This window comes from Calypte anna, chromosome 3 (genome assembly GCF_003957555.1).
Source record: "Calypte anna isolate BGI_N300 chromosome 3, bCalAnn1_v1.p, whole genome shotgun sequence".
Classification (NCBI taxonomy): domain Eukaryota; kingdom Metazoa; phylum Chordata; class Aves; order Apodiformes; family Trochilidae; genus Calypte; species Calypte anna.
The window spans coordinates 114,158,647-114,185,543 of record NC_044246.1 but is presented as its reverse complement, the minus strand read 5'-3'; the positions used below and the strand labels follow the sequence as shown (position 1 = coordinate 114,185,543).

Sequence of the window (26,897 nt, the reverse complement as noted above, 5' to 3'; positions counted from 1 at the left end):
TAGGATGCCTTTTATTGATTAAATAATTTTTTTGTATCAATGGGATGTCCCTGTGTGGCTGGGAAGCTGTTGTTTTCTGTGCTGTGAGCAGACGATTTCACCAAACCATGTTTTTAACACTCAAAGGACAAACCTTAAATTCCCAGGGGCCTCATTTCTGCATTCCTGCCTTGCTCCCCATTTTGTTGTAAGAGATGCAGATGCAGGAGGTTTTTTGCAGCTTTCAGAAGGCAATGGAGCCTGTGTTCCTCCTGCCCACAGCCCCAGCTGTTACTGAAGGGAAGCAAAATATCCCTGATGGTTGAGGCACCCAGTGCTCATGAAGAGATTTTTTGTTCAGCCTGTAACATTTTGGACGTGAAAACCAGTAACATTTTTATCAAGCAAACTTTTGAAGAAGAGACAGGCGAGTAGAAATTAAACCGGGGAGGATGTAGATAAAGGTAAGGACCTAAGAACAGTGATAAGAAGATCTGGTTAGCCTGGAACTCTCTGATGGGGGCCCTACAGCAGATAGTGCAGGGAGCAGGTCAGGTGTGGAACATCCACCCAGGCTCTTCTTCCATGTTCAGCAGTTTCTGGCTTGGGAATGTTTTGTGTTAGTAACCCTGGATGTATTTTTCCACAAATACATTCCTTTAGCATCCTCACAGATCAGTGGGAAAGAGTTGTGTGAGTTAAAGGTGTTGTGTCAAGGATTTGCTGCTGTTTTTTCCTCTCCTCTCAAGCAACCCACCTGCTGCTTTTGTCTTCCCTACTTTTGGTGCTAAAGATACAGTGAACAACTGGACTGTGTTTTTCCTTTATGTATCACTTGTGATTTTCTTAGAAGCATAGAATCCCAGACTGGTTTGGGTTGAAAGAGACCTTAAAGCTCATCCAATTCCAACCCCCTGCATGGTCAGGGACACCTCCCCCAGCCCAGGGTGCTCCAAGCCCCATCCAACCTGGGCTGAGACACTGCCAGGGAAGGGGCAGCCACAGCTTCCTTGGGCAACCTGGGCCAGTGCCAAATCACCCAAAAAACCAGATGTGGTTCCCAGCAGAGCATCCTCCTCAGGTGGTCAAGGGCTATTGCTCTTGATCTGATGGAAATGAGCCCATAACCTGCACAGGACCTTTCATTCTCCAGTGATGGAGCAGTTGGATCCCACGGGAGTAGGGACACCTCTGGTTTTATCACTGCTGGGGATTTGCACAGAAAAAAAACCCCAAACAAACATAAAAAAAAAACCCAACCGAACAAAAAACACAACTAAACACTTGGGTTTCTTTTTTTAAGTCTGGATGCTCTGGAGCATGGATCTGTCCTCCCGAACCCAGAGCCCACAGCCTGAATGGGGCAGAGTTCTGTGGGTTGACAGCTTCCCACATCCCTATGTAACAGAGGTAAAAACATAACAGAGGTAAAAAAAAAAAGCTCAGAAATTATCATAGGATAATCCCAGAGTGGTTTGGGTTGGAAGGGACCTTAAAGCTCATCCAGTTCCAACCCCCTGCATGGTCAGGGCCCCCTCCTCCAGCCCAGGGTGCTCCAAGCCCCATCCAACCTGGGCTGAGACACTGCCAGGGATGGGGCAGCCACAGCCTCCTTGGGCAACCTGGGGCTCAAATTCAAGAATTTCTTCCTCATGTCCAACCTCAATCTCTCCTCTTCCAGTTTGAAACCATTTCCCCTTGTCCTTTTTTACAGAGCTGTTTCATGCCTCATCCTCCTGCTGCCTCTTTCACAAAGTACAGGAATAAAAGGATGCCCTATCCCTATTTTTATGGAGCAAATGAAGGTGATGCCCTGGTGTGTACACCTGTGTGTACACCTGCTGGGTCAGGTTACTCTTGCAGGAAGGATCACAACCAGACAAGCTGTCATATCCTTCAAGAACTGGTAGTGTAAAACTGGCTCTACATAGCTCCACAGCAATCTTCCTGAAGCCCTGTTGTTTCCAGTCATCTCTGAGGCATTTAGAAAACCTCTTCAGAGCCTGTCAAAATCCAGAGGAATATTCACCATCTTTTTTTGGAGAACATTAAATAGTCCTGTAGGGCTTTCCAATGAGATCAGCCCAGTTTCTCTCTGGCCTCGTTCAAATTAATTTGGTGCTATTATGTGAACCTAAAACCAGCACAAAGTTGGATACTAGATCCTTAGAGTTTTATTTTAATTTTTTTTTCATCCATAAGCCTTTTTTTTTTCCTGCTAGCATTACGCTTTTATCACCTCCTTTCTCATTTTCCTCCCCATCTTGTGAATTTGGCCATGATCCTCCCTCCCTCTCCCTTCCCCTGTCCCACAGACTTAGTTCCTATGGTTACCCCCCCCTTTATGGGGTGACAAAGGTTGGCATCTTGATTCTCCCGAGCCAAATTCTGCCCTTTGACTCTCTCCCCTTTTCACACCCCTTGCTAAGCTTGGCCTCTTGCTCTGCTCGGGAGGCTTGTCAGCCAGGGGGTTCCCATGGAAACGAGGAAGGAAATTTGAAAAGAGAAAAGGAGAGAAGAGAAGCACAAAAGGCTGCTTAATTTAAATCTGAACAAGGAAGGAGAGCTCCTTGTAGTTCATTTTTGTGTGTTGTAGAAACCTGAAATTTATCTTTTAAAAGTTGCTTTCAATATGTACACTTGTTTATATTCCCTGTTTCTCCATTTATTGAACAAATGTTGTCGTGTTTGTGGCACTGAGCAAGGAGAAACATCTTTCTTTTTGAATTCAATGAAAGAATTCTAGACTTGGCTTTCTTCTCCCTTCACAGGTCCAAAAGCAACATTCATGTTTTTAATGTTTTACTCTGAAAACTTATGTAGAAGACATTTTTCCTTTTGTAGTGATTCAGTCACACTCTCAGTTATCTAACATCTGTCCCTCCGTTTTCGTGGGGGAGTGGATGAATCCATGTGGATCAGAATCAACAGATCACATTAGCTGAATCATGAGTATTCCTTCTGGTTTCTTATTGTATATTTTTAGCAGTGCCATCTGAGCTGGGCAGGTGCAATATGGGAATGGAACTGCAGACAACAGTATGGTAACAAAGTTGGGTCTTGGATTTCAGCTTTGATGCTTACTGTCAATACTCAAACACTTCAAGAAAGCAAAAATAGGCATCACATGATTGCAAGTGCCTTTGAGACATTTTATCTGCATGTTTTAGAAATGTGGTAAATAATTCAAGTTTCATAGGGATTTATAGAAAAACAGTGGGGTTACTTTATCTTCGGATTTACTGCAGTTTGAATTACAAGCAGTCTGCTTGGTTCTCACAGCAAAATAGTCTTTACCTGATATCAAAGAAATACCATTTAAATGGTCTGAATTGGAAATTTGTCCTCCAGCTGCACTTTAATATAAAATCCTATGGATAAAATACCCAAGAGGCCACGTTTTCCTTAGTCTGACTTAGTACAGGAAAATTATTCCTATTATTTGGAACAACCCTAATCAAGTGGCATCACAAAAAAGCAACATAATTCTTCAGATCCATCAGTTAACATTTTTTTCCTGGCACTGTGGGAAGCAGTTGCTTTTGTCTGGAAATAGTAAGCTTCCAGGCTTTTAAAAGCAAGGCTTTGGTTCCCCTCCCATTTGGTACTAGTTGCTGCTAGTAGCCAGGGTCACCAAGGGGACTCAAGAAAGGAGCTTTGAATTGAAGCCAGGATTGTAAAAGATCTGTGGCTTGCAGTTCTCCTGCAGTGGTAGCCAACTCCTCTGGCATAACCTGCTGTATCCATCACAGAGGATAATGGCTTGAAGGACACATTTTTGATCTCTGGCTCTCAGTCCTCATCCATGGGGAGGGAAGCAGCAGGAGGGGAATCATGAGTGAAATCAGCAAAGGGTTATTGAGCAGAACTCATCATGGAACAGTAACAAATGGATGTAGGGACACTCCTACCCACTCTCCTGTCCCCATCTTGCTGCTTTTCAGCTTTAAGAGAAAAAGGGACTGGAAAGCCAGCTCTGCTGTATGAACTTCCCCTGCTTCTCCAGAGCAGAAACATCCCCTGCCTGGTGTTCTGTGGTCTGCCAGGCCTTAGGGCAGCGGTTTCCAGTTCTTTTCCCCTTCCTTAACATATAGCCCTACACCTGGGCTTTGCTTAGTTGCATTTTCCAGCCTTTTAGACATTTACATTAATATATATAAAAGGGATTTTGCAGTGGTGGGCAAGTATTCAAAGAGGCAATCAATGGGAAAACACACTTACTTACCCCTCTTGTCTCTTCCATCACCCTCAAACGGTGATGCAAGCATTTCATGCTCTCTTTGGTATTTATCTGACCTGTTTTTTCTATAGTTTGATCCCACTGATTCCATTCTCTGTCCCTTCCCTCATTGCTGACATCCCTGCAGTGCATCCCATGCAGAGCCTGGCACACAGACCACATTCAGAGTGCTTCTGAGTGTCACTCCCTGCTTGAGATACCTTTTCCAGAGCTGCTGCTTCCACAGCACCCACTGATATCTGCTTCTCTTTATTCTCTTTATTTCATTGCCAAAGAATTTGGGTCCATCATCCCACACCAGGGCCTCACAATCTTTTTTTTTCTTCCCTTGTTGCCTTCCATCCATGTCCCCTCTCTCCTCCCTCTGTCTTGTTAATCCTCTTATTGTGTTAGGTCTTGTCCAAAGTGTTTCAAAGCCATGCAGGGTGCACTGGAGGAGCAATTTTTCCCCAAGAAGTGTGTTAGTGATATGGGAGAGAGCTAAGCACAAACTTCTGTCCTCAACAGGGAGAAACTTCAGGGCCTTTGAGGGCAAAATATTATTTATTCCATTTTGAGAGAAGCAAGCATGCTTTTAGGGTACTGGAGGAACAAATAAGTGGAGGCACTGTGGGAATTCCTGTCAAATATTTATCTGGTAAATTATTAACTGGAGGGAAAAAAAAACAACTTCAAGAGCTTGGTTTTATTCTGAATTTGAGAGTTTTGGTGAGATTTTCAGAACTGGTCATTCAAATGCTTGCAAGGTGGGTAACAGCTTTCTGCCCAGTGGGAAAATATTGTATAATTGCAATTATTTTTTAAATTCTCTTTCTTTATCCTCCCCTGTAGAGATCATCTGTGACCTCATTAACCTGGCACTAAGTGGGAGGCATAGCATCCCCTGATGAATCTTAAATTTTAATTTACAGCTGCTCTGTTCAGACATGGTTTTGGTGTTTTGTTTTTTTTTTTTTTAATGGTTAATTATTAAGATTGAAGTCACCAACTAATTATCTTAAAGCTTCTCCATTGAGCAGAAATTAATTTTCATTTAATACATTAAGAGTAAAGTGTGGTTTTTCTTAGTCTTAACTTCTCTGTTACTGTCTAAAGAAGTAGAGAGGCCTGATCAGTGACCCTCTTGTAATTCTGTAATTAAGTAAAAGAAATATATATTGGGCTGGACAATCTCTCTTAAAAGTTAAAACCATCCCAGTAGATGGAGTCAGCATTTGCTCAGGACATAGAGACTGTAGAATGATAATGACAGAAAAATCTCTTTACAAAGACTTAAAACTTCCCCCAAAGCCACCTCATTTTCCCCTTGTTTCTGTCCAGCTCTACATACTGTACAGACAGCATGGGGGAAGAATTTCATGTGTGACATCAAAACCTAGAAAGCTGACCCCAAGTTTCAATTATCTGGGTCACCTTTAAGTTTTTTAATGGCTTTACTGGATTTGCTCCCAGTACCAGCAGCAGCCCAGGATGACTCTGCATGGAGCTCCTGGTACCATACACTGATGGTTTTTTACTCAAACTTTCAGGGAAATATACAAATTTTCCTGAATAAAATCTGTATTATATCAACATCTGCCCAGGTCTGCACAATTAATGCACTCGAGGAGTGCTGAGTACTGCAGCTTTATTTTGCTTGTGTTAGAAATTGGCTACAATAATCACAAATGCAGATATAATCCCCTGAGAATCCTCACAATCAAAATGGTCTGAAAACTGTAATTGCTGTATGAGAGAGAAACTGTAACAGCTGGAGCAGGGCTGTAAAATGAAGTGGAAGTGCTGTTGAATTGAGATGTGGAAAAGGTGCAGCTTGGTTGGGATTGGATCCTCCTCTGGTAAATGCATATAAGGGACAGAAGAGCTGCAGAGGGACCACAACCTCCAGGAAAACCATCCTGCATCCTTTATCCTTATTTATGTGAGACAACCTGCTAAGTTTTGGGGTTATCTGTATGTCAGGGTTTGACACTGCCCTAGCAATGAAACCCAATACCAGATGCTGTCTATTAATGTCTCTCTCCTCCTTGATAAAGAAAGGAGAGAGAATAAGGGAGAGAGACTGATGGGTTGGGAACTAAACGACACAGCTTTAATGAACAGGAATGATAAATAGGAAAAATCACTAAATCTATACAAATAGACAGGAAAATTGATCCCAGGTTCCTCCCTCCCTTCTCCCCAATAACTCTCCCATCCCCACTGAGGCTGCAGGGCAGCCCTGGGAAAGTCCAGGCTGGAATCCTGGGGTCAGCAGCAGTGGGGAGCTGGAGGCAGGAACACACAGATTCAGGCTGGGATGGATCTGGAGCACAGGCAGAGGAAGGGATGGAATCCTCCCAGGATGGCAAAACAAAGAGGGAGAGGGGAAGAAGGGGAAGCAGGAAGGGGTTTGAGCCTGGGGATCCCTCAGATTTCTCCTGAGTATGAGGTGTATGGGATGGAATACTCTGTTTGGTCAATTCTGGCATCTCTCTTGTCCCTTCCTCCCCAAAGGAGGCTGCAGGTGGGACCTCTTTATTTCTTCTGGAAGGCCAAATGTTCCTCAGAGCTGAGCAGTTCCTTGGTTCTGCAGCCCATTCCCAGCTGTAACTATAACCATGGAGTGGGATCAGTCCCAGCAGCAGACACTGCCTGAGAAACTTGCTGTTCATTTCAGCAAGTGCAGCTCCTGACAAGAGACTGAGCTGAAAGCAAAAGGACAGGACAGAAAATCCCCTTTATCCTGGCCCAAACCAGGACACTGTATCACAAACCAGTTTAATATGCTAGTCTGAGAGTGTAAAAATTAAGCATGAGGGAAGGAAAATAGTTGCCAAGCCAGCAGACAACATGTTTTAAATACTGCTCTGTGAAATATCTTTACTTTTGAGGCCCAAATCTCCCTTCCTATCCAACTGTTGACACGTCTGTCTGTGTGTATGTCTGTGTCTCTGTGTCTGATGTCTGTGTCTCTGTGTCTGTGTGTGCATTTTTGCTGGTATGTAGTTGGAAGAGATGGTTTGTGGTGTTAGATTAAGACACAGCTGTTAAAATATTAGCATTCTTTTCAGGTAGGTTTTGTTTGCTCTTCAGAATAACTCTGACCCTATTAATCCAACAGATTATGCTCTCTCTGTAGTTTGCATCATGGTGTTTATATCCATGGTTGTATTGGATCCCTGGCATGCTCTGTTTATTCCCAGCCACATATATATCACTTTTCCACTGTTGGAAAGGCCTTCCTGAATTACCTGAGTGTTCCTTTTGATTTTGAATTTAGGTAAGAAATATTAGGCAGGGTCAAGGAAAGTTCCAAGATGTGGCCAAGCACATCTGTAAATTCATTTGGCACAACTGGTTTAGGGTTTTTATGTCATAGTACATGACAAAGGAGCAGTCCTAGTGGATGTTGCAAGATCATTCCCTCAAGTATTTAGGGTTAGATGCTTTATGGGCTTTTCAAAAATAGGTCATTTAACCCATGTCCAAGGAGATGTTGATCCTAAGGTAATGAGGAAAGACATGAGAGGTTTTTGAATGATGGGTCCTGCTTTGAGAACACTGTCAGCTGTTCTAAAGTCCAACAGTAAATTTATTTATTAAGATGACTGAATCTGCCATTGAATTCTCAGTTTTGAAACCAGGTGTTTCTGCTAGCAAGAGACTTTCATCACTGAATTTTAACAGCAGAATGGCTGCCACTCTTTTTCTGAATGTTTTATGTGTAGCATGGATCCAAGAAAGCCTTTGGCCTGTTCAAAAGGGTTTCCTTGTATGCTTTTCTTATTTTGAATGAAAGAAAATTAGTCCAATTTTTAAATGTTCAAGTGAAATTATTAATCATTATTTAGTTGCATAATAACAAGTCCCCCTCACTTTGGCTTTGTGCTGGATTAAGAGTTTGATTTGATAATCTTCAAGGTTTTTTCCTACCAAAGTGATTCTGTGACAAATTATTTACACACATGGCTCCTCCTTCTGACTGAAGAGTCTGTATCATAGAATCATGGAATGGTTTGGGTTGGAAGGGACCTTAAAGTTCATCCAATTCCAACCCCTGCCATGGTCAGGGACCCCTCCCCCAGCCCAGGGTGCTCCAAGCCCCATCCAACCTGGGCTGAGACACTGCCAGGGATGGGGCAGCCACAGCTTCCTTGGGAAACCAGGGGCTCAGCACCCTCAAATTCAAGAATTTCTTCCTCATCTCCAACCTCAGTCTCCCCTCTTCAAGTGTTAAACCACCCCATTGCAGGGAACTGTAGAGAGCAATAAGGACTCCTCTCAGCTTTCTCTTCTCCAAACTAAAAATTCCCAATTCATAGAATCATAGAATGGTTTGGGTTGAAAGGGACCTTAAAGCCCATCCAGTTCCAACCCCTGCATGGTCAGGGACCCCTCCCCCAGCCCAGGGTGCTCCAAGCCCCATCCAACCTGGGCTGAGACACTGCCAGGGATGGGGCAGCCACAGCTTCCTTGGGCAACCTGTGCCAGGCTCTCACCAGTCTCAAATTAAAGAATTTCTTCCTCATCTCCAACTTCAATCTCCCCTCTTCCAATTTGAAACCATTTCCCCTTGTCCTCTCACTGCACAAGAGATCTTAAAATTACAAGCCAGTATAGAGTATGTAATTCCATGTTTTCTGCTGGAAAAGAAAGCTTCTGGTTTTTTAATTCTGACATTGAAGCTAAAGTGCTTCTTGACAGAGTAACTGAGGGAATCTGCAGTTTGCTGACTCTCTTAGATGTGCACTGTGCTGTTGTCATCATCCTGTGAAAATGAGGATAAATTGTAGTTCTCTCCTCCTGCACTTCAGGGTTCAGTGCCACAAGAAGCACTTCCCAACCCCTGCTCCCTCCCCTGCCACCAACCTCCCCTGCATGGATCTGCATTTAAGAGTGATTTAAGATATCTGAAGGTATCAGATATCTGAAGGGGGATACAAGAAAGCTGGGGTAGAGCTTTTTACCTGGTTTGTTGGGAGAGGACAAGGGGAAATGGTTTCAAACTTGAAGAGGGGAGATTGAGGTTGGACATGAGGAAGAAATTCTTGAATTTGAGGGTGCTGAGCCCCTGGTTGCCCAGGTTGCCCAAGGAAGCTGTGGCTGCCCCATCCCTGGCAGTGTCTCAGCCCAGGTTGGATGGGGCTTGGAGCACCCTGGGCTGGGGGAGGTGTCCTTGACCATGGAAAGGGTTTGGAACTGGATGAGCTTTAAGGTCCCTCCCAACCCAAACCATTCCATGATTCTATTCTCTGATTCTATATTCTGCCACATCAGCTGTGTGAAAAAACCCCACACTATTGGCAAAGTCACACATCAAATAGTAGAATCATAGAATCATAGAATCATAGAATGGGCTGGGTCGAAAGGGACCTCAGAGATCATCAAGTCCAACCCTTGATCCACTCCCCCCGTGGTTCCCAGCCCATGGCACTCAGTGCCACATCCAGGCTCTTTGGAAATATCTCCAGACACGGAGAATCCACTACTTCCCTGGGCAGCCCATTCCAATGCCTGATCACCCTCTCCAGAAAGAAATTCTTTCTCATCTCCAACCTAAACCTCCCCTGGCACAACTTGAGACCCTGCCCTCTTGTCTTGCTGAGAGTTGCCTGGGAAAAGAGCCCAACCCCCCCCCCTGGCTCCAACCTCCTTTCAGGGAGTTGCAGAGAGTGATGAGGTCTCCTCTGAGCCTCCTCTTCTCCAGCCTCAACACCCCCAGCTCCCTCAGCCCTTCCTCACAGGACTTGTGCTCGAGTCCCTTCACCAGCCTGGTTCTTCTCCTTTGGACCTAATCCAGGACCTCAATCTCCTTCCTAAACTGAGGGGCCCAGAACTGGACACAGGACTCGAGGTGTGGCCTCCCCAGGGCTGATCACAGGGGCAGAATCCCTTCCCTGGACCTGCTGGCCACACTGTTCCTGAGCCAGCCCAGGATGCCATTGGCCTTCTTGGCCACCTGGGCACAGAAGTAATGAAACCTTTGAGAAATAAAAGTGAATTCTCTTCAGCAGGAGTACTGTGTGGGGCTTTGGTTGTACTTTAGAAATCCCAGTTGCCTGCTTTTACCCTGCAGTGTCTCAATAACAAGGAACAGGTGAAGTGAACGTCTCTGGTGATCTTGGAGCTTGGCTTTCTCCTCACCTGTTTTTTCCCTCACCATTCCAAAAATCCCTTTTTTAATGAGTTCTGAAGAACTCGATCCGGCTGCTGACTCCGTTGTTGGCTCTCAAGTTAGCACCAAGCCTTCCTACAAATCTCCATGCCAAGTGCTTTTTTTTCCTCCTTCTCTCAGCAAGATAAGTTTTGGAAGCAGCACTCCAGCACTGGATTATTTATGCTCTTTGCTCCTCTTCTTTTTCCAGGACACAGACATCCCTTGAGCAGACAGAAATCCCCCAGGAGTCCCTGGGATGCAGATCAGTCTGGAGTGGGGGTAGAATTGAGGGAAAGCAAAGGTTGTTATCACTAATGCTCCACTTCTTGTAATGGGTATCTCTTTCCTTCCCACAGTGACAAGGGCACTGAAGCATTTTTTTCAGCAGGCATCAAAGCAATGCTCACACTCAGCTTGTACTTGGAAGGTTTTCTTTGCTACCACAGGAGATAGAAATGTGCCAGTTAAATGAAAATATATTATTTTGCCAAGGATTACAGCTCCTGCCCAGTAGTCTCTTACTTGTCCAGGCAAGTGTGCTTTATAGTGTCTTCACTTACCAGAATCTGAAATGCAGTCCAGAGAACTATATATTTCAGTTCTCTGTGATCCTCTGGAATTCTCCCAAGCCCATCACAGCAGGCATATGGAGAGGAAGCAGGAAGTCCAAGCAGTCTCAGCTGTCTTCTGAAAACTAACACTTCTTGCAAATGGAAATTGTTACCAGGACCACCCATCTGCATTCACTGCTTCCTGAAATATAAAGATGGCACTTAGGAAAAAAGTGCAGATTGACAGATGGGTGCCATCTTTTCAGTGTCTTCTGAAGGAACTTCAGAATTTAAAATGCAGCAGGAGACCTCTTTAAAGAAGAAGAGCAGATGGTACTGCTTTTGAGTCATATAGACCAAGATGTATGTCATTTGCTGTCTTTTAACTGCTTTCATTTTTATCATACTTTTTTTTTTTCTTTTTCCTCCTGCAATTGAGAAATTAACCTCAGCTGCCTGCTTGCAGACTGAGAAGCTTAGGATGGGTTGTCTGATTGCTGCCCTTTGACAAGCAAGGCAGGTAATATAATTGCTCTTGGGTTTTCAAGTGAGTTAAAAGGGTGATTGTCTCCTCCCACCTCTAGCGTGAGAAAAATGCAATTTAAAACTACACTAATTACTTGGCATTTTTACTGCTGGAATGCCTTAATGGCTCTTTAAATGTGGATGTCTAGTTTTAGTACTAAGGTAAAATAATATGAATTTTTTCACTTGCCTGTCCCTGAAGTCATACAGTGCCAATCTAATCCTCATTGCAACCATCATTTTTCCAGCTAATATCAAATGATGAGACACTGGGTATCAGAAGGAGGTGGCTGGGTGCTTCATAAAGGTTCACACAGGTGATGGGAGAATGGCTTTTGTTCCATGCTGAAGAGGAAAGCTTAACAGAATTGTGACCCCAATTGGCTTCTCATGCCTGCAGTGCTGGGTAAAGCTAAAAATAATTAAAAAGAAAAAAAGAATGCCTCAGTTTCTGCAAACAAGGAAGTCGGTGGTGGTGAGGTAAGCTTTGAATGTACATTATGGGAGGTTTTCTACACTAAATTTGTCTTGGCACTGTGCATTCAAACAGGCTTGGGCAAATTAGCCTCTTGCCTTTGAAAAGAGAATCAAGTGTCTGGGCACTAAAGCTGCAATTCCACAGTCACATTAAACAGAGCAAGTGTGGCTTGATTCCAGCAGAAATGGATTTCCTCTTACACACCTGTGTGTTTCTGGCTCTTTCTGCATCCTGGACTTAGATGGCACTGTCTAGCTCAAGGCCAACCTGAGTGGAAAACCAGCGGTGTCAGGGTTTAACACTGCCCTGGCAATTAAACCCAATACCACATGCTGTCTATTAATCTCTCTCTCCTCCTTGATAAAGAAAGGAGAGAGAATAAGGGAGAGAGACTGATGGGTTGGGAACTGAACTACACAACTTTAATGAAACAGGAATGATAAATAGGAAAAATTACTAAATATAAACAAATATACAGGAAAATGGAAAGCACTCCCCCTTTCCCCCAATAACTCTCACATCCCCACTGAGGCTGCAGGGCAGCCCTGGGAAAGTCCAGGCTGGAATCCTGGGGTCAGGAGCAGTTGGGAGCTGGAGGCAGGAACACACAGATTCAGGCTGGCATGGATCAGGAGCACAGGCAGAGGAAGGGATGGAATCCTCCCAGGATGCTGGGTGAAGGAAGGGAAGCAGAAAGGCAGGAAGGACAGGCAGCTGGAAGCAGGAAATCAATGCTTGGCCCTCGTGATCCCTCCAGTTTATCCTGAGTATGAGGTGTATGGGATGGAATACTCTGTTTGGTCAATTCTGGCATCTATCTTGTCCATTCCTCCCCAAAGGAGGCTGCAGGTGGGACCTTTTTATCCTCCTGGACGGTAAAATGTTCCTCAGAGCTGAGCAGTGTCCTTGGCTCTGCACACCAGTCTCTAGCAGTAACTATAAACATCAAGTGTTATCAGTCCTAGAAGCACACACTGGCTGAGAAACTTGCTGTTCATTTCAGCAAGTGCAACTACTTACAAGAGACTTAGCTAAAAGCAAAAGTACAAGACAGAAAATCACCTTTATCCTGGCCCAAACCAGGACAAGCAGCTTTCTGCTAGATCCAGGGATGGATTTTGGAAGGAGTCAGTGCCCCAGCTCTTTGCCAAGCCCAGCTTTGCTCTGCCTGTGGCTGCACTCCCCGATCTGCTTTAGGAAGCAGCAGTCAGGTTAAGGCAGGAATCTCCAGTGCAGCCTCATTTGAAGTCAGAGTCAGCAGCTGAGGTGCTCCAGCAGTTGTTCAGCACAAGATGTGAAGTGACAGGAAACATTCCCAGGTTCAGTCTGGGAACCAGCAGGGCTGTGGCTCCAGCAAACCTCGAAGGATTCAGGGGAGTGTTGAGGGTCAGAGGCACTGGAGAACAAATTTCCACTGCCTCAAGAGAACCAGTTCTGCTTGTTGGTGTCTCCAGAGAGCATTCACACGAGCTGTCAGAGCTGGGGGTGCAGTTTCATCAGAGAATCACAGAATCTCAGGGGTTGGAAGGGACCTCTGAAGATTCTCAAGTCCATCCCCCTTGCCAGAGCAGGACCAAAACTGGGGCAGGTCACTCAGAAATGCATCCAGAGGGGTCCTGAAAGGCTCCAGAGAAGGAGACTCCACAACCTCTCTGGGGAGGCTGTTCCAGGGCTCTGTAACCCTTACAGTAAAGAAATTCTTCCTCATGTTGAGGTGGAACTCCCTGTGCTCTATCTTGAACCCATTGCCCCTCAAGAAGATGTGTAGGTATCAGAGCAGGTGGCAGAGACCTCCTCAGTCTAACTAACAGTTGTCTAAAGAGTTAAATCTATCTGCAACTTCTGTGATTCTCCTCAGGAGGAAGCCTGGAGAGCATTATTGCTCATGGACTTTGAGATACAATTCAAGTTTATTTTTTTCCCTAATGAATAGCAAGCTAAAATCAAACATTGAGCAACAGAGGAGGCATCATGTGGCTGCCCTGAGACAGGATGGGCCCCGAGGCAGTTGCTTCCATCAGAGAATTGGAGCAGTAATGGATATTCATAGCATCACTCTTTTCCCAGGAGCCTGAGGGAAGAAAAGTTCCCTCCTTCTGCCTATGAGCTGATGAGAGTGCTTCCTCTTCAGCCTTCTCTGAAAAGGGAAATCTAAACAAACAGGGCAGTGAGAGATCCCAAAATAAATCCCATTCAGTCGCACAGTAATGTCACTTCCCATATATCAGCCAGCTAAATGGTTACTGCTCTGTGGAAGAAAAGGTAGAATTTGGTTTATTACCACTCAATAGTGTAAGTCTGAAACTGTGACACAGGTCCAGGGTGTACTTAGAGTTAAGAGTTGTTGTTCTTGCTTGGAAACCAAAACAGAATTCGTTAAAAAAAGAAATTGAGGGGGGAAATCTATACCTATAACTTTGGCTCTGCTTTGTCCTTCATCCCCCACTGAAAAAATAAAAACCAAACCAAACCAAAGCAAACCAAAAGAGAAGCAAAGGCAAGCAGGAAATTTCTCCTCTCTGCTCGAGCGTGGCCATTAAAATATTACCCAGAGTTTCATTTTTGCAGCAGGTAGGAATTGCAGGGAGTGAAGGAGCTGGGACCACACTGCTGGGAATGGGGAAATTTCTTAAAGTAACTTTGCTCCCAGCAAAGAAAATTCCAAGGAAGAGAGAAAGTAAGAGCTGGGGGAGGTTGTACAGAAGCTGGACTGCTCTGAGGAAAGCAGTTTGTGGCGTGGTGTTTGGAACACACCACCTGCTTGGCAAAGGACAGGAGGGATGAGGTTTAACAAGGCCAAGTGCTGGGTCCTGCACTTTGGCCACAACAACCCCATGGGGAGCTCCAGGCTGGGCACAGAGTGGCAGAAAGGGACCTGGGAGTCTGGATTGCCAGGAAGCTGAACAGGAGCCAGCAGTGTGCCCAGGTGGCCAAGAAGGCCAATGGCATCCTGGGCTGTGTCAGGAACAGCGTGGCCAGCAGGTCCAGGGAAGGGATTCTGCCCCTGTGCTCAGCCCTGGGGAGGCCACAGCTTGAGTCCTGTGACCAGTTCTGGGCCCCTCAGCTCAGGAAGGAGATTGAGGTGCTGGAGCAGGTCCAGAGAAGAGCAAGGAGGCTGTGAAGGGGATCCAACAGAATTGCTGTGAGGAAGGGCTGAGGGAGCTGGGGGTGTTGAGGCTGGAGAAGAGGAGGCTCAGGGGAGACCTCATCACTCTCTCCAACTCCCTGAAAGGAGGTTGGAGCCAGGGGGGGGTTGGGCTCTTTTCCCAGGCAACTCTCAGCAAGACAAGAGGGCAGGGTCTCAAGTTGTGCCAGGGGAGGTTTAGGTTGGAGATGAGAAAGAATTTCTTTCTGGAGAGGGTGATCAGGCATTGGAATGGGCTGCCCAGGGAAGTAGTGGATTCTCCGTGTCTGGAGATCTTTCCAAAGAGCCTGGATGTGGCACTGAGTGCCATGGGCTGGGAACCATGGGGGGAGTGGATCAAGGGTTGGACTTGATGATCTCTGAGGTCCCTTCCAACCCAGCCCATTCTATGATTCTATGATTCTATGATTCTATGATGAGAGTGTCCTGACTCAGGCTGAGAGAGGTCAAGTTGGTAATGCTGCTGTGAGCACCGGGGTGGAAGGAATTTGTGCAAGCACAAAGGTTTTTTCTCAGAGGTAGAAGGACCAGAGGGTGTACAACTGGAGACAGGTTCTCCAGTGATGTGATCTGGCGTATTTTAAATACTTAACTACCATCAGGAGTGAAGTGTTTATCTCTTCTTAAACATTTATCTCTTCCCTTCCTTGCATTCCTCAGGACTTGGCCTGAATTATTGAAGCCAGTCTGGCTGCCATGTCTTCTGTCCTCTTCCTTTGCCCTCTGCCTGTTGGGTTGTTGAGCAGTTCCTCAGACACATCCCCTTGGAACAGAGAGCCCTTTGTCAGGCACCCCTGGAGCAGGGCTTAGTGTCATAACTCACCCTGCATCCTTGGGCAAGAGCATGAAAAAAAGACTTTTAACCTCCCTGGCTTTATTTTTAATAGTGAACAACACAATCAGGAGGTGTGGAAGCAACTTTTCACCTTTGGAGCTGCAAAGGGGTAAAGATAATTTTAGAGACAGACTGAGCTGCTCACTGCACTAACACTGGTAGGGGCTGCAAGTAAGGGAATCTTTTTTCTTTTCTGAATTACACAGAGTGGTCGTAGTGTGTTTTCTTCTTTTGCTGTCTCCTCATGATTTTGAATTAAACTGAATCCATAAAATTCATAAGAGAGGTTTTGTCTTCCTGCAGTTGTTATTTTGGGAGACAGAATGGTCTCTTCTCTGGAGCTGCAGAGAAGCAGAACAGCCAGCACCAAGGGAACAGTCCTATTAAATTTCTCCTGCTGGAAGTCTATTTCTTCAGCGTTGTTGGGGCTGTGTGTATCTGTGCTGTGTTTTGAGGAGTATGCCAAGGCCATGCTCAAAACCAGACTTCTTTTCTGCAGCGAATGTGCCCTGGGGGGGACTTTTTCAGGGAGATTGAGTTACAGCAGAGTCACTTCTGATGAGTCTTCAGCCCAGCTGCCACCCCAGAAGGGAGTGAGTCCCTGCACAGACCCTGCATCAGACCTCTCAGACCCAAGAGAGGACAGACCTTGGGCCTGATCACTCAGGCTCCTGCAGATGTGTCTTGGACAATAAATGGCACCATGGACAGCAGGAGAATCAGATGTTTTGGCTGCTGTCTGCACATCCAGAGTGGCTGAGCCCCCTGTCACTGAGCCCTTGGGCTGCTGAAGGGCACAGCCTTGACTTTCAAGACCTGTCTGGATGGATTTCTGTGTGACCTGCTCTAGTTTTGGTCCTGATCTGGCAGTGGGGTTGGATTCTGTGACCTTCAGAGGTCCCTTCCAACCCCTGACATCCTGTGATTCTGTGCAGAATCTGCCCTTACCAGCAGTGCTTTTACAGCCCCTGGGGCCATTGCCAAAAATCACTATCTGCATCCCTATTTATGGACATTTCCTTTCTCAGTTCCAATATTCCCTCAGACACCATTGCCCAGTGTCCTTGGGAGTTCTGGAACAGATTGCCCAGAGAAGCTGTGGCTGCCCCCTCCCTGGAGGTGTTCAGGGCCAGGTTGGATGAGGCTTGGAGCAGCCTGGGCTGGATGAGAGGTGTCCCTGGGCATGGCAGGGGGGTTGAAGGGGATGAGCTCTGAGCTCCCTCCCAACCTCAGCCATTCTGTAAGTTGGCTGAAAGCTGTTACAACAGCCCCCAGTAGGATCAACAGGACACAAGGAATTCCTGGTGCCTTTCCATTCCCTGACACTTGCTTTACTATTTATCCTTTGCTTTGCAATAGCCACGGCCTGGAGCTGTGTTTGCAGTTTTCTCATGTGCGCATCTTGAGATCATAGAATCCTAGAACCAGGTTGGAAGGGACCTCAAGGCTCACCTGCTCCAACCCTTCTTATATTATTGTTGATCTGAGATGTCCCAGCACTTCATTGAGCTGAGACTTCAAACTTCCCAAAGTGGGAGAATCCACCACATCCCCTGGGAGACCATTCCAGTGTCTGACTGTCCTCAGAGTGAACAATTTTCCTCCTGTGTCCAATGGGAATCTCCCCAGGAGCAACCTGTGCCCCTTGCCCTCGACTGATCCACTCACAGATCTTCCTCTGGGCTCTTCCTCAGTGGCCACAGCTTTCTGCAAATCAACCAGAACCAAGCAGATCTTTTAATTAAGGTGAAGTACAGCAAAAGAGAGATGTCTGAAACATCTGTTCCTAATGGAAAGCCTACCAGAGGAAAGCAGCAGAGTATTTGTCAGGAGAATTTGAAATTTAGGTAGGTACAAAAAGTACAGTGGCTGGAGGGAGGACTTTGGAGGGGCAGGGGTGGTGTCAGGCATTGAGCCATTAGCTTATTTTCAGAAAGATGTAACTTTATTTTCTTATTTTTTGAAGTTCTTTGAAAAGAAGCAAAGTTAGACACTTCCCAAAACAGAAGTGGAGTTTTCCTTTGGTTTTTCCTTTCCATCAAATAATGGTAGATTCTTCTCTCAAGCTTTTCCAGCCATATCAGGTGTCCTGACTACCTAGAGACCATTTCTTGGATCCTTGTTGTCAAAGAATAGCTTTAAATTATTTAAAAATAAAACCAAACGTGCACCTGCAGTGCATGTCCAGCCAAACAGAAAGTGTTCCTTGAGTGACAGCAAGCTTGGAAATGTGTAAATACCTTACAACTAATGCTTCCTTTTTCCTTGCTGATAGCTCTGAGGGCTTTTCCTGCTCTTCACACAAGTGGCTGCCAAATTGCATGGCTCTGTTGTCATGTGGCAGCATTTTCAGAAACATGTAGCACTGAAAAGAATTTGATCAGCTTGGCAAATCATAAATATGATTTTTTTTTTTTTTTAAATCAGAAAGATCACAGCATGATTGTGTCTTGTAGTCCCAAAATTTTGCAAAGCAAAGGAGGCATATAGGAATATAGGAGGCATATAGGAATATAGGAGGCATATAGGAGGAATCAGAGAGTGAGGAAGGCAGTGAAGAAGAACTGAAATGGGAAACTTTTCCTCTTTGTTTCTGGTAGCTGTCATCTTGTGTTGCCACCCGAGGTGACCTATTTTTTGTTGTTCTGTTCTGCAGTTTGGGGAAAAAAAATGTTGGATTGGTTTAAAATAGTTCTCAGGAAATTGCTGTTTGAAAAAGTAATCTTTCTGCAGCCTGCTCTTCAGTTTATAATCAGATTTAGGGTTTATATATATATATGTATATATATCAGGTTCATTTGGGCTTCTGCTATTGCACCACAAATTCTAAAGATGAGACTTGATGCTCTCTAATTGTGCTTGGCTGGGTTAGAAGAGGGAACTCTGGTATCAAGATAATGGACTTTAATAAAAATCTACCTAGAACAGAGCTGCTGTTCTCATTACCACTGATCAAGCAGACTGTCACCTCTTCCCTTCAAGCTGTGATTTAAAACACAAGTCAAGGAAAAGAAGTGGCTGACTAAAAATGTCACTGCTGTTCAGCACTCACATGCTGGTTTGTTTCATTCTAAACTCCTAATGCACTTCAATATTCTGTAGTTCCAGTCCTAAGAGACTATAATTGATCTTATATTAATATCTAAAGATCTGGAGAGGCTTTGTAGAGTGTTAGGCATAACACAAACTCAGAATAAGATATTGATTGACTCCTGAGAGCATTAAAGACAAACCCTAACAAGCAAGAGCAAAATGAACCCGTGTTGGATAGTGAGGAGATAACATGGATTATTGATGTGCTGCAGTTTTTATTAAGACACAAATCCCTGTCCTACTTTTTTCTTTCATCTTCAGAAATACTTGAGAACTGCTGTGTGTAGCTAAGTGAGATAGATTTTCTCTCAGTGTTGCTATCACAGCTACTTAAACCTGTTAGAAGGCAAAACACCAGTTATTTTTTCCAACTCATTCTTTTCAGGCTTTGCTATCAGTGTTTTCTGATCAGTGTCAAGAAATTACACACTTAATTGGACAGCACTGTGACTGCAGCCTTGATCTGGCAACTAGAAAGTTCTGCATCTGTCAGAATTTGTGTAGCAGTCACAGCATGCACATTGGGGCTGTTTTCTAACCTCTGCTGTTGGAAATGGCATTTTACCAGATGGGCTCTCTTCAGCTGGACAAGATGCTAAGGGAAGAATGCAGTGGAAAATGTCCTGTACTTGCATTTTGTCCTGAGAGATGAAGAACACTGCTCTGCTGAAGGAATTCAAGAAGGAGAGAGATGATTTATAAATATTGTGTTGTGGTCCAAACATCATATTTGAAAGACCACAGAATGCTGGATTTCTATATAGTCAAGGAATAACAGTATAGACATTATCTGACTGTAATCTCATGGAAGTTTTTCATAATATCCTACTAGATAAGCAGCTGGCAATCCATGGTGTGTCTGCCAGTTACACAAGTGCTCAAAGGAAGCACATTTATAGGACTGGTATTGGAGAGTGTGATGCTAATCCTGAATCCTCAGAGGTGTTTAGCTGTCTAATTCCCATTGATCTTGATGCAAATGGAGTACATCAGTGCCCCCTGTGAGCCTTTGTCATTGTCCCCAGGCTTCTTGACTGCCTGTCTTCCTAAAACACAAAGTGATCACTTCTTCCAGCAGACAGAGTTCAGAAAAAGAAGGTTGTGATTAAGGTTGTGAAAGCTCTAACACCTCACCAGACAAACCTCACCTTCCTGCTGAAGCCATCTACAAAACTACTGTTTGTACCTCGGTTTAATTCTCCCTTTTTTTCCCTTCCAGCCCTTTCACCCCATGGTGAATTTGGAATGCTCCAGGGATTTCAGACCCTTTCTCTGTGCCCTCTATGCCCCTGTGTGCATGGAGTACGGCCGGGTCACCCTGCCCTGCCGCAGGCTCTGCCAGAGAGCACACACTGAGTGCTCCAAGCTCATGGAGATGTTTGGGGTCTCTTGGCCTGAGGATATGGAATGCACCAGGTGAGAAAATCTTTTTTATTCTTTTCTTTTTTTTTTTTTTTTTCAGAATCCCAGGCTAGAGTTTTAGCACGATCCAGGCTGTATTGTCACCTGAAACAGACATTTTAAATGCTTTCCATTACAGCTGCCCTGATTTTCCCTTCCAGTTGTGTAGCAGCCTGTTTCCTAGGGTGGAAATTGTGTTCATACTTCTATCATCTGCCCAAGAGAGAAGTTGAAAATCTCTCTGGGCAGCTCCTGTAAACTGCACATTCATATTCTTAAATGAATCAGTATAACTATCTAGTTTTTTTCTTCCTTGTCATTTATGCTGGCTGGGTTTTGTTTGTTTATTTTTTGGTTGATTTTTTTTTTTTATGCTGAAGTTTAATAGGTGGCACTGCCATAAATCTCTTTCAGAGCCAGGCAAAATTACATGCACTAGACATTAATTGTCTTTTTTGTCTCTCTGAAGGGAGAGATGTCTGGTTTTGATGAGTGCATCAAATCTCAAAGCTCTGTTTTCAGAGCATCTACCTCTGGTTGAGCTTGTGTTCAAACAGATGTTTTCAGCTTCCCATGACATAAATTACTTTATAGAAAAGTGTTTACTGATGTTCCAATCTATTTAAAACAGAATGAAATCAAAACCAGTATCTTTATGCTTAATTTTTATCAGTGACTCCAGCAGCTGATAAGCACAAACGAGAGCAAATCATCTCTCTTGCTGTTGGATTGGAGCAAATGACAAACAATTCAAACCTCTTTGAGCAAAAGAATAAGTCACAGGATGCTTCCTGATAAGCAGGATCTACGATTGCTCAAACTCCAAACAGATTCCTGAGCCCTTTGGGTCCTCCCATGCTGAACGGGGCTGCATCAAAATGGTGGCCAGTCACCAGTGGTGTCCCCCAGGGATCAGTGTTGGGCCCAGTGCTGTTCAATATCTTCATTGATGATTTAGATGAGGGGATTGAGTCCATCATCAGCAAATTCACAGATGACACCAAGCTGGGGGGAGTGTGGATCAGCTGGAAGGCAGGAGGGCTCTGCAGAGGGACCTGGACAGACTGGAGAGTTGGGATGATCCCAACGGGATGAGGTTCAACATTCCAAGTGCCGGGTCCTGCACTTTGGCCACAACAACCCCATGGGGAGCTCCAGGCTGGGCACAGAGTGGCAGAAAGGGACCTGGGAGTCTGGATTGCCAGGAAGCTGAACATGAGCCAGCAGTGTGCCCAGGTGTCCAAGAAGGCCAATGGCATCCTGGGCTGTGTCAGGAAGAGCGTGGCCAGCAGGTCCAGGGAAGGGATTCTGCCCCTGTGCTCAGCCCTGGGGAGGCCACAGCTTGAGTCCTGTGTCCAGTTCTGGGCCCCTCAGCCCCTCAGGAAGGAGATTGAGGTGCTGGAGCAGGTCCAGAGAAGAGCAAGGAGGCTGTGAAGGGATCCAGCAGAATTGCTGTGAGGAAGGGCTGAGGGAGCTGGGGGTGTTGAGGCTGGAGAAGAGGAGGCTCAGGGGAGACCTCATCACTCTCTCCAACTCCCTGAAAGGAGGTTGGAGCCAGGGGGGGGTTGGGCTCTTTTCCCAGGCAACTCTCAGCAAGACAAGAGGGCAGGGTCTCAAGTTGTGCCAGGGGAGGTTTAGGTTGGAGATGAGAAAGAATTTCTTTCTGGAGAGGGTGATCAGGCATTGGAATGGGCTGCCCAGGGAAGTAGTGGATTCTCCGTGTCTGGAGATCTTTCCAAAGAGCCTGGATGTGGCACTGAGTGCCATGGGCTGGGAACCACGGGGGGAGTGGATCAAGGGTTGGACTTGATGAGCTCTGAGGTCCCTTCCAACCCAGCCCATTCTATGATTCTATGATTCTATGATCTCCTCAGTAAGGACTAGGGAGTGAAGTTTCAATACCAAAGATAATTAATAAAACTTTGCTGTTTCTGTATTAGTGCAATTCTGTCAGGATATGAGCTGTGGCACAGGAACAGGTATGCTGGGGTGATACCATCCAGCAGAGGGAAAACCAGGACAGCTCTGCATGGAATCTCCTCCAAAACCTCAGACTGCATCCCCAGTAGTCCTTAGCTCCCAGTCAGACCTTTACTTAATTACAGCAGTATCTTCATCATCATCTCAATGTACTGATGTCAGCAGCACTGCTAGGTTGGATTTGTGGTCTAACTAGGTCACCATCCTGTCTGCTAGCAGCTGATACAGTTACTTAGGAAAAGGTTTTAAAATGTTCAATAAAATCATTCTTCCTTGGGCACAGAGTCTCAGCTTACAGCAAGCCTAAATTTATAGACTTCCCAAGGTGGATTTTGTATCCTCACCTTTATGCTTTAAGCCCCAAAAGGGCCCTTGTCCATTTATTTCTGGATTTTTTATTTTTTAAACCTCTTTTATAGTCTCAACCTCCCCTCTGCATTCTGTGACAGAGAGTTCTGGAGTGTTTTGAACACTGTGCAGTCTTTCAGGGGTCACCCATCACTTGGGTTGCCTTTGCTTTCACCTCAGTTAGTGTGCGTTGCAGTCAGGCACAGAAAGAAGGTTACATCCCTTTGCAAATTGCCTGGACATTTCTTGCCAATAACCCTTTTCTTAATTTTTTTTTTAGATTCCCAGATTGTGACGAGCCATACCCTCGCCTCGTTGACCTCAGTTTAGCTGGGGAGCCCACAGAAGAGGCCCCAGTGGCAGTACAGAGGGATTATGGCTTTTGGTGTCCTCGGGAGCTGAAAATAGACCCTGAGCTGGGTTACTCTTTCCTGAGGGTCCGGGACTGTTCCCCTCCTTGCCCAAACATGTACTTCAGGAGGGAGGAGCTCTCCTTCGCTCGCTACTTCATCGGGGTCATCTCCATCCTCTGCCTTTCTGCCACTTTGTTCACTTTTTTGACTTTCCTCATCGACGTCACCCGATTTCGCTATCCCGAGAGGCCCATCATCTTTTATGCTGTCTGCTACATGATGGTCTCCTTGATCTTCTTCATTGGCTTCCTGCTGGAAGACCGAGTGGCCTGCAATGCCTCCAGCCCCTCCCAGTACAAGGCTTCCACGGTGACCCAGGGCTCTCACAACAAAGCCTGCACCATGCTCTTCATGGTCCTCTACTTCTTCACCATGGCTGGCAGCGTCTGGTGGGTCATCCTCACCATCACCTGGTTCTTGGCAGCAGTGCCAAAATGGGGCAGCGAGGCCATCGAGAAGAAGGCTTTGCTCTTCCACGCCAGTGCCTGGGGCATCCCGGGCACTCTCACCATCATCCTCTTGGCCATGAATAAAATCGAAGGGGACAACATCAGCGGCGTGTGTTTCGTCGGCCTCTACGATGTGGATGCCCTGAGGTATTTTGTCCTGGCCCCTCTCTGCCTCTACGTGGTGGTTGGAGTCTCCCTGCTCCTCGCTGGCATTATCTCCCTCAACCGGGTGCGCATCGAGATCCCCTTGGAGAAGGAGAACCAGGACAAACTTGTCAAGTTCATGATCCGGATTGGTGTCTTCAGTGTCCTCTACCTGGTGCCACTCCTGGTTGTCATCGGGTGCTATTTCTATGAGCAGGCTTACAGAGGAGTCTGGGAGACAACCTGGATCCAGGAACGCTGCAGAGAATATCACATCCCCTGCCCCTATCAGGTGAGGAAACCCTTCTGACCCAGATTCAGGAGGGTAGAAAGTGGCTAATGAGGATTTATTTGTGGCTAACTGAGTTATTTGTCATCCCTCCCTGAGAGTCCTCTGAGGGAAGGTCCATGCCATGCTCAAGTTATTTGTGGTGATGCATTAGGGCTTCTTGCAAATGAGGGATGATCAGAAAACTGGAGGCTTGTTTCAGCTGCTTGGGGGTTTTTGGGTAAAATTTCTGGGCTGTGTGGGACCTGTACAGGACATAAAGATGGTATTTTAAACCCATTTCTAGAACAGAACTTGAATGAGTTCATTTTTGGTCATCAGAGCTGTGCTGGAAGGTTTGCTCTGAAGGGATTTTGGTGTTTACACTGGGCTGTCATCAGCCTGATTGCTGGTTTTATTCTGGGGTTTTTTGCTCATCTCTAACAGTTTTGTTGCTTTGATGAGCCCAGAGGTTCTGTGCTTGTTGTAGAGCAGTCAGAAATGTCTATAAAACCTCCCTCAAGGTGTCTTCTGAAGGAAAACAGAGCTTACAACTCCTCAGTTTTGTCTCACTTCAGTGAAGTTATTTGCTTAATTTGTTTAATTGATTTCTCACAGGAACAGAAGCCTCTGAGAGCACGAGGTATCAAACTTTCTACTTTTTACTTTATTATGCTGGTGCAGTAGTAAAATAAGTTTTATAAGTACTGATTACTCAAAGCAGACTTTCCTTTTTGAGCCGAAGTGTCACACTATTTTTGGAATGATATTGCAGATATTTTCTGCAACTTCTTTGAAAGCAACTTTATTTCAAGAAGGTTGTACAGAAAGCATCTATTAAATAGCTGCTTAAAAACAAGTCTCCAAAGAGTTAAACACCAGCTGGATCATAAATTAATGCAATAACATATCAGTTAGAGGCTTGGCTTAGTCTATAGCTTGATAATAATCCTTTTATTACCTTTTAACCCTTTTTTATTGTTCTTTCTGCTAGATTTTATTAGGGTGTGACTCTTCCCTCTCATCCAATGCGTGAGCATTTTTATGGCAGGAAATATCTGTTGGGGGGGGTGTTCAGTTCCATTTGCCTGATTTACCCTCCATCCCTGTCAGGTTTTTTAAACTGATGCTTAAAAAGAGAGAAGAAGAGCAACACAAACTTCTCTCCATGAATTTCAGACACTTACCACAGACCCATCTAAAACATGGATGAAAATCCTTAAAATTAGAAGGTTATTGCTTCCTCACAACGCTGAGCAAAAACTACTTTAAACCTTGGAGCTTCTGATGTCCAAGGGGCGGTGGGATAATGAAAGCATGTTGCAAAATGCTACTCAGATATCTGGAAAACCGTTAACATCGTGGCACAGCAGGAGTCAAAAGAACAATAATGGTTTCATTCACATCAAATTGGGTTGAAGAATCCCTGGACCCCAGGGAGTGTTAGAAGGGTTTTTCTTCTAACCCATCCATTTTTTTTTTCCTCCTTCAACTAAACATGCTTCCCTAATTAAGCAATCCAGACTTGTAACTGAAGCAGTTTTTCAAAGCTGTGGGGAAGATTAATAAATATATTTTATCCTTCAATCATGCTCAGAGAATTAATTGGTAAAGGAGGGGGGAATTTAAAGCTTTGCAGAGAGTGTCACTTGCAAAATAAGGCTGTGTTTACCCTAAGCCTTGATGTTATTTAACTTAATTTCTGATATCTGAGTATCAGTGACTGAGATTAGAGTGTCCTGAGCTGAGAGTTGATTCCACACTGGACAGAATTTCTATCAGCAAAACTTACCCAGGGTTGTGATATCTGGAATTTGCTCTGGTATAGCCACACTTCTCACACCAGCAAATCTGAGGTTAAAGATCCATTAATCCCTTCAACCATTACATCATCAGAGGGTGATGCCACAGTAACTCACTCTGGAAAACTGCTAATGGGGGAGCTGGAGAACAGACAGAGCTGCTCCAGGCTTCCCTCCTGGGTGACAGCTTCGTGCAGGAGACACCACGGGGGGAGAATTTGCTGCAGGTTCTCCTGGGCTGCTGCTAAAGAGAGGAGGGACTCACCAGCTGGAGCTCAAATGCACAATAGACATCATGGTTCTTTGACTGCCTGGAGATCTAAGGAGTCCCTGGAAGACCCCAAAATAGAGGAAGCAATAAAATACTGTTATAGGGGATGTTGGGTGAGGAGAAACTCAGCAGGAGCTGGCACTGGGTGCTGGCAGCCCAGAACCCACCCACGTGCTGGGCTGCATCCCCAGAGTGTGAGCAGCAGGGCCAGGGAGGGGATTGTCCCCTCTGCTCTGCTCTGGGGAGACCCCCCTGGGGTAAAGCTGTGTCCATCTCTGGGGTCCCCATCAGCAGAAGGACCCGGAGCTGTTGGAGCCAGTGCAGAGGAGGCCCTGGAGCTGCTGGGAGGGCTGGAGCAGCTCTGCTCTGGAGCCAGGCTGAGAGAGTTGGGGGTGTTGAGGCTGGAGAAGAGAAGGCTGCACCGGGGAGACCTTAGAGCACCTTCCAGTGCCTGAAGGGGCTCCAGGAAAGCTGGGGAGGGACTTGGGACAAGGGCCTGGAGGGATGGGACCCTGCGAGGGGGAAGGGTTTGCAGCCGGGAGAGGGGAGATGGAGAGGAGATCTTGGGCAGGGAGGGAGAAATTGTTTGGTTGGACTTGGTGATCTCCAAGGTCCTTTCCAGCCATGAGCATTCTGTGATTCTCAGGTGTGGGACATGGGTTAGTGGAATAACCCATGGAATAAGGTGATGTCCTGGCTGGGCTGGAGTGGGCTAGGAGAAGGGGGAAGGGTTTGGAGCTGGGAGAGGGGAGATGGGGATGAGATGTGAGGGAGAAATGGTTTGAGGTGAGGGTGCTGAACCCCTGGTTGCCCAGGTTGCCCAAGGAAGCTGTGGC

The 26,897-nt window shown here is 45.6% G+C and overlaps 1 protein-coding gene across 1 annotated transcript in view; it reads left to right on the top strand.

Moving 5' to 3' along the window:
- FZD3 (frizzled class receptor 3) overlaps positions 1-26,897 on the top strand; it is a 75,931-nt gene that overhangs the window by 19,583 nt on the left and 29,451 nt on the right. Inside the window, exons 3-4 of the mRNA XM_030447603.1 lie at positions 20,205-20,401; positions 22,995-24,012. Of these exons, the coding sequence (XP_030303463.1) occupies positions 20,205-20,401; positions 22,995-24,012 (1,215 nt within the window). The remainder of the gene's footprint in view (positions 1-20,204; positions 20,402-22,994; positions 24,013-26,897) is intronic.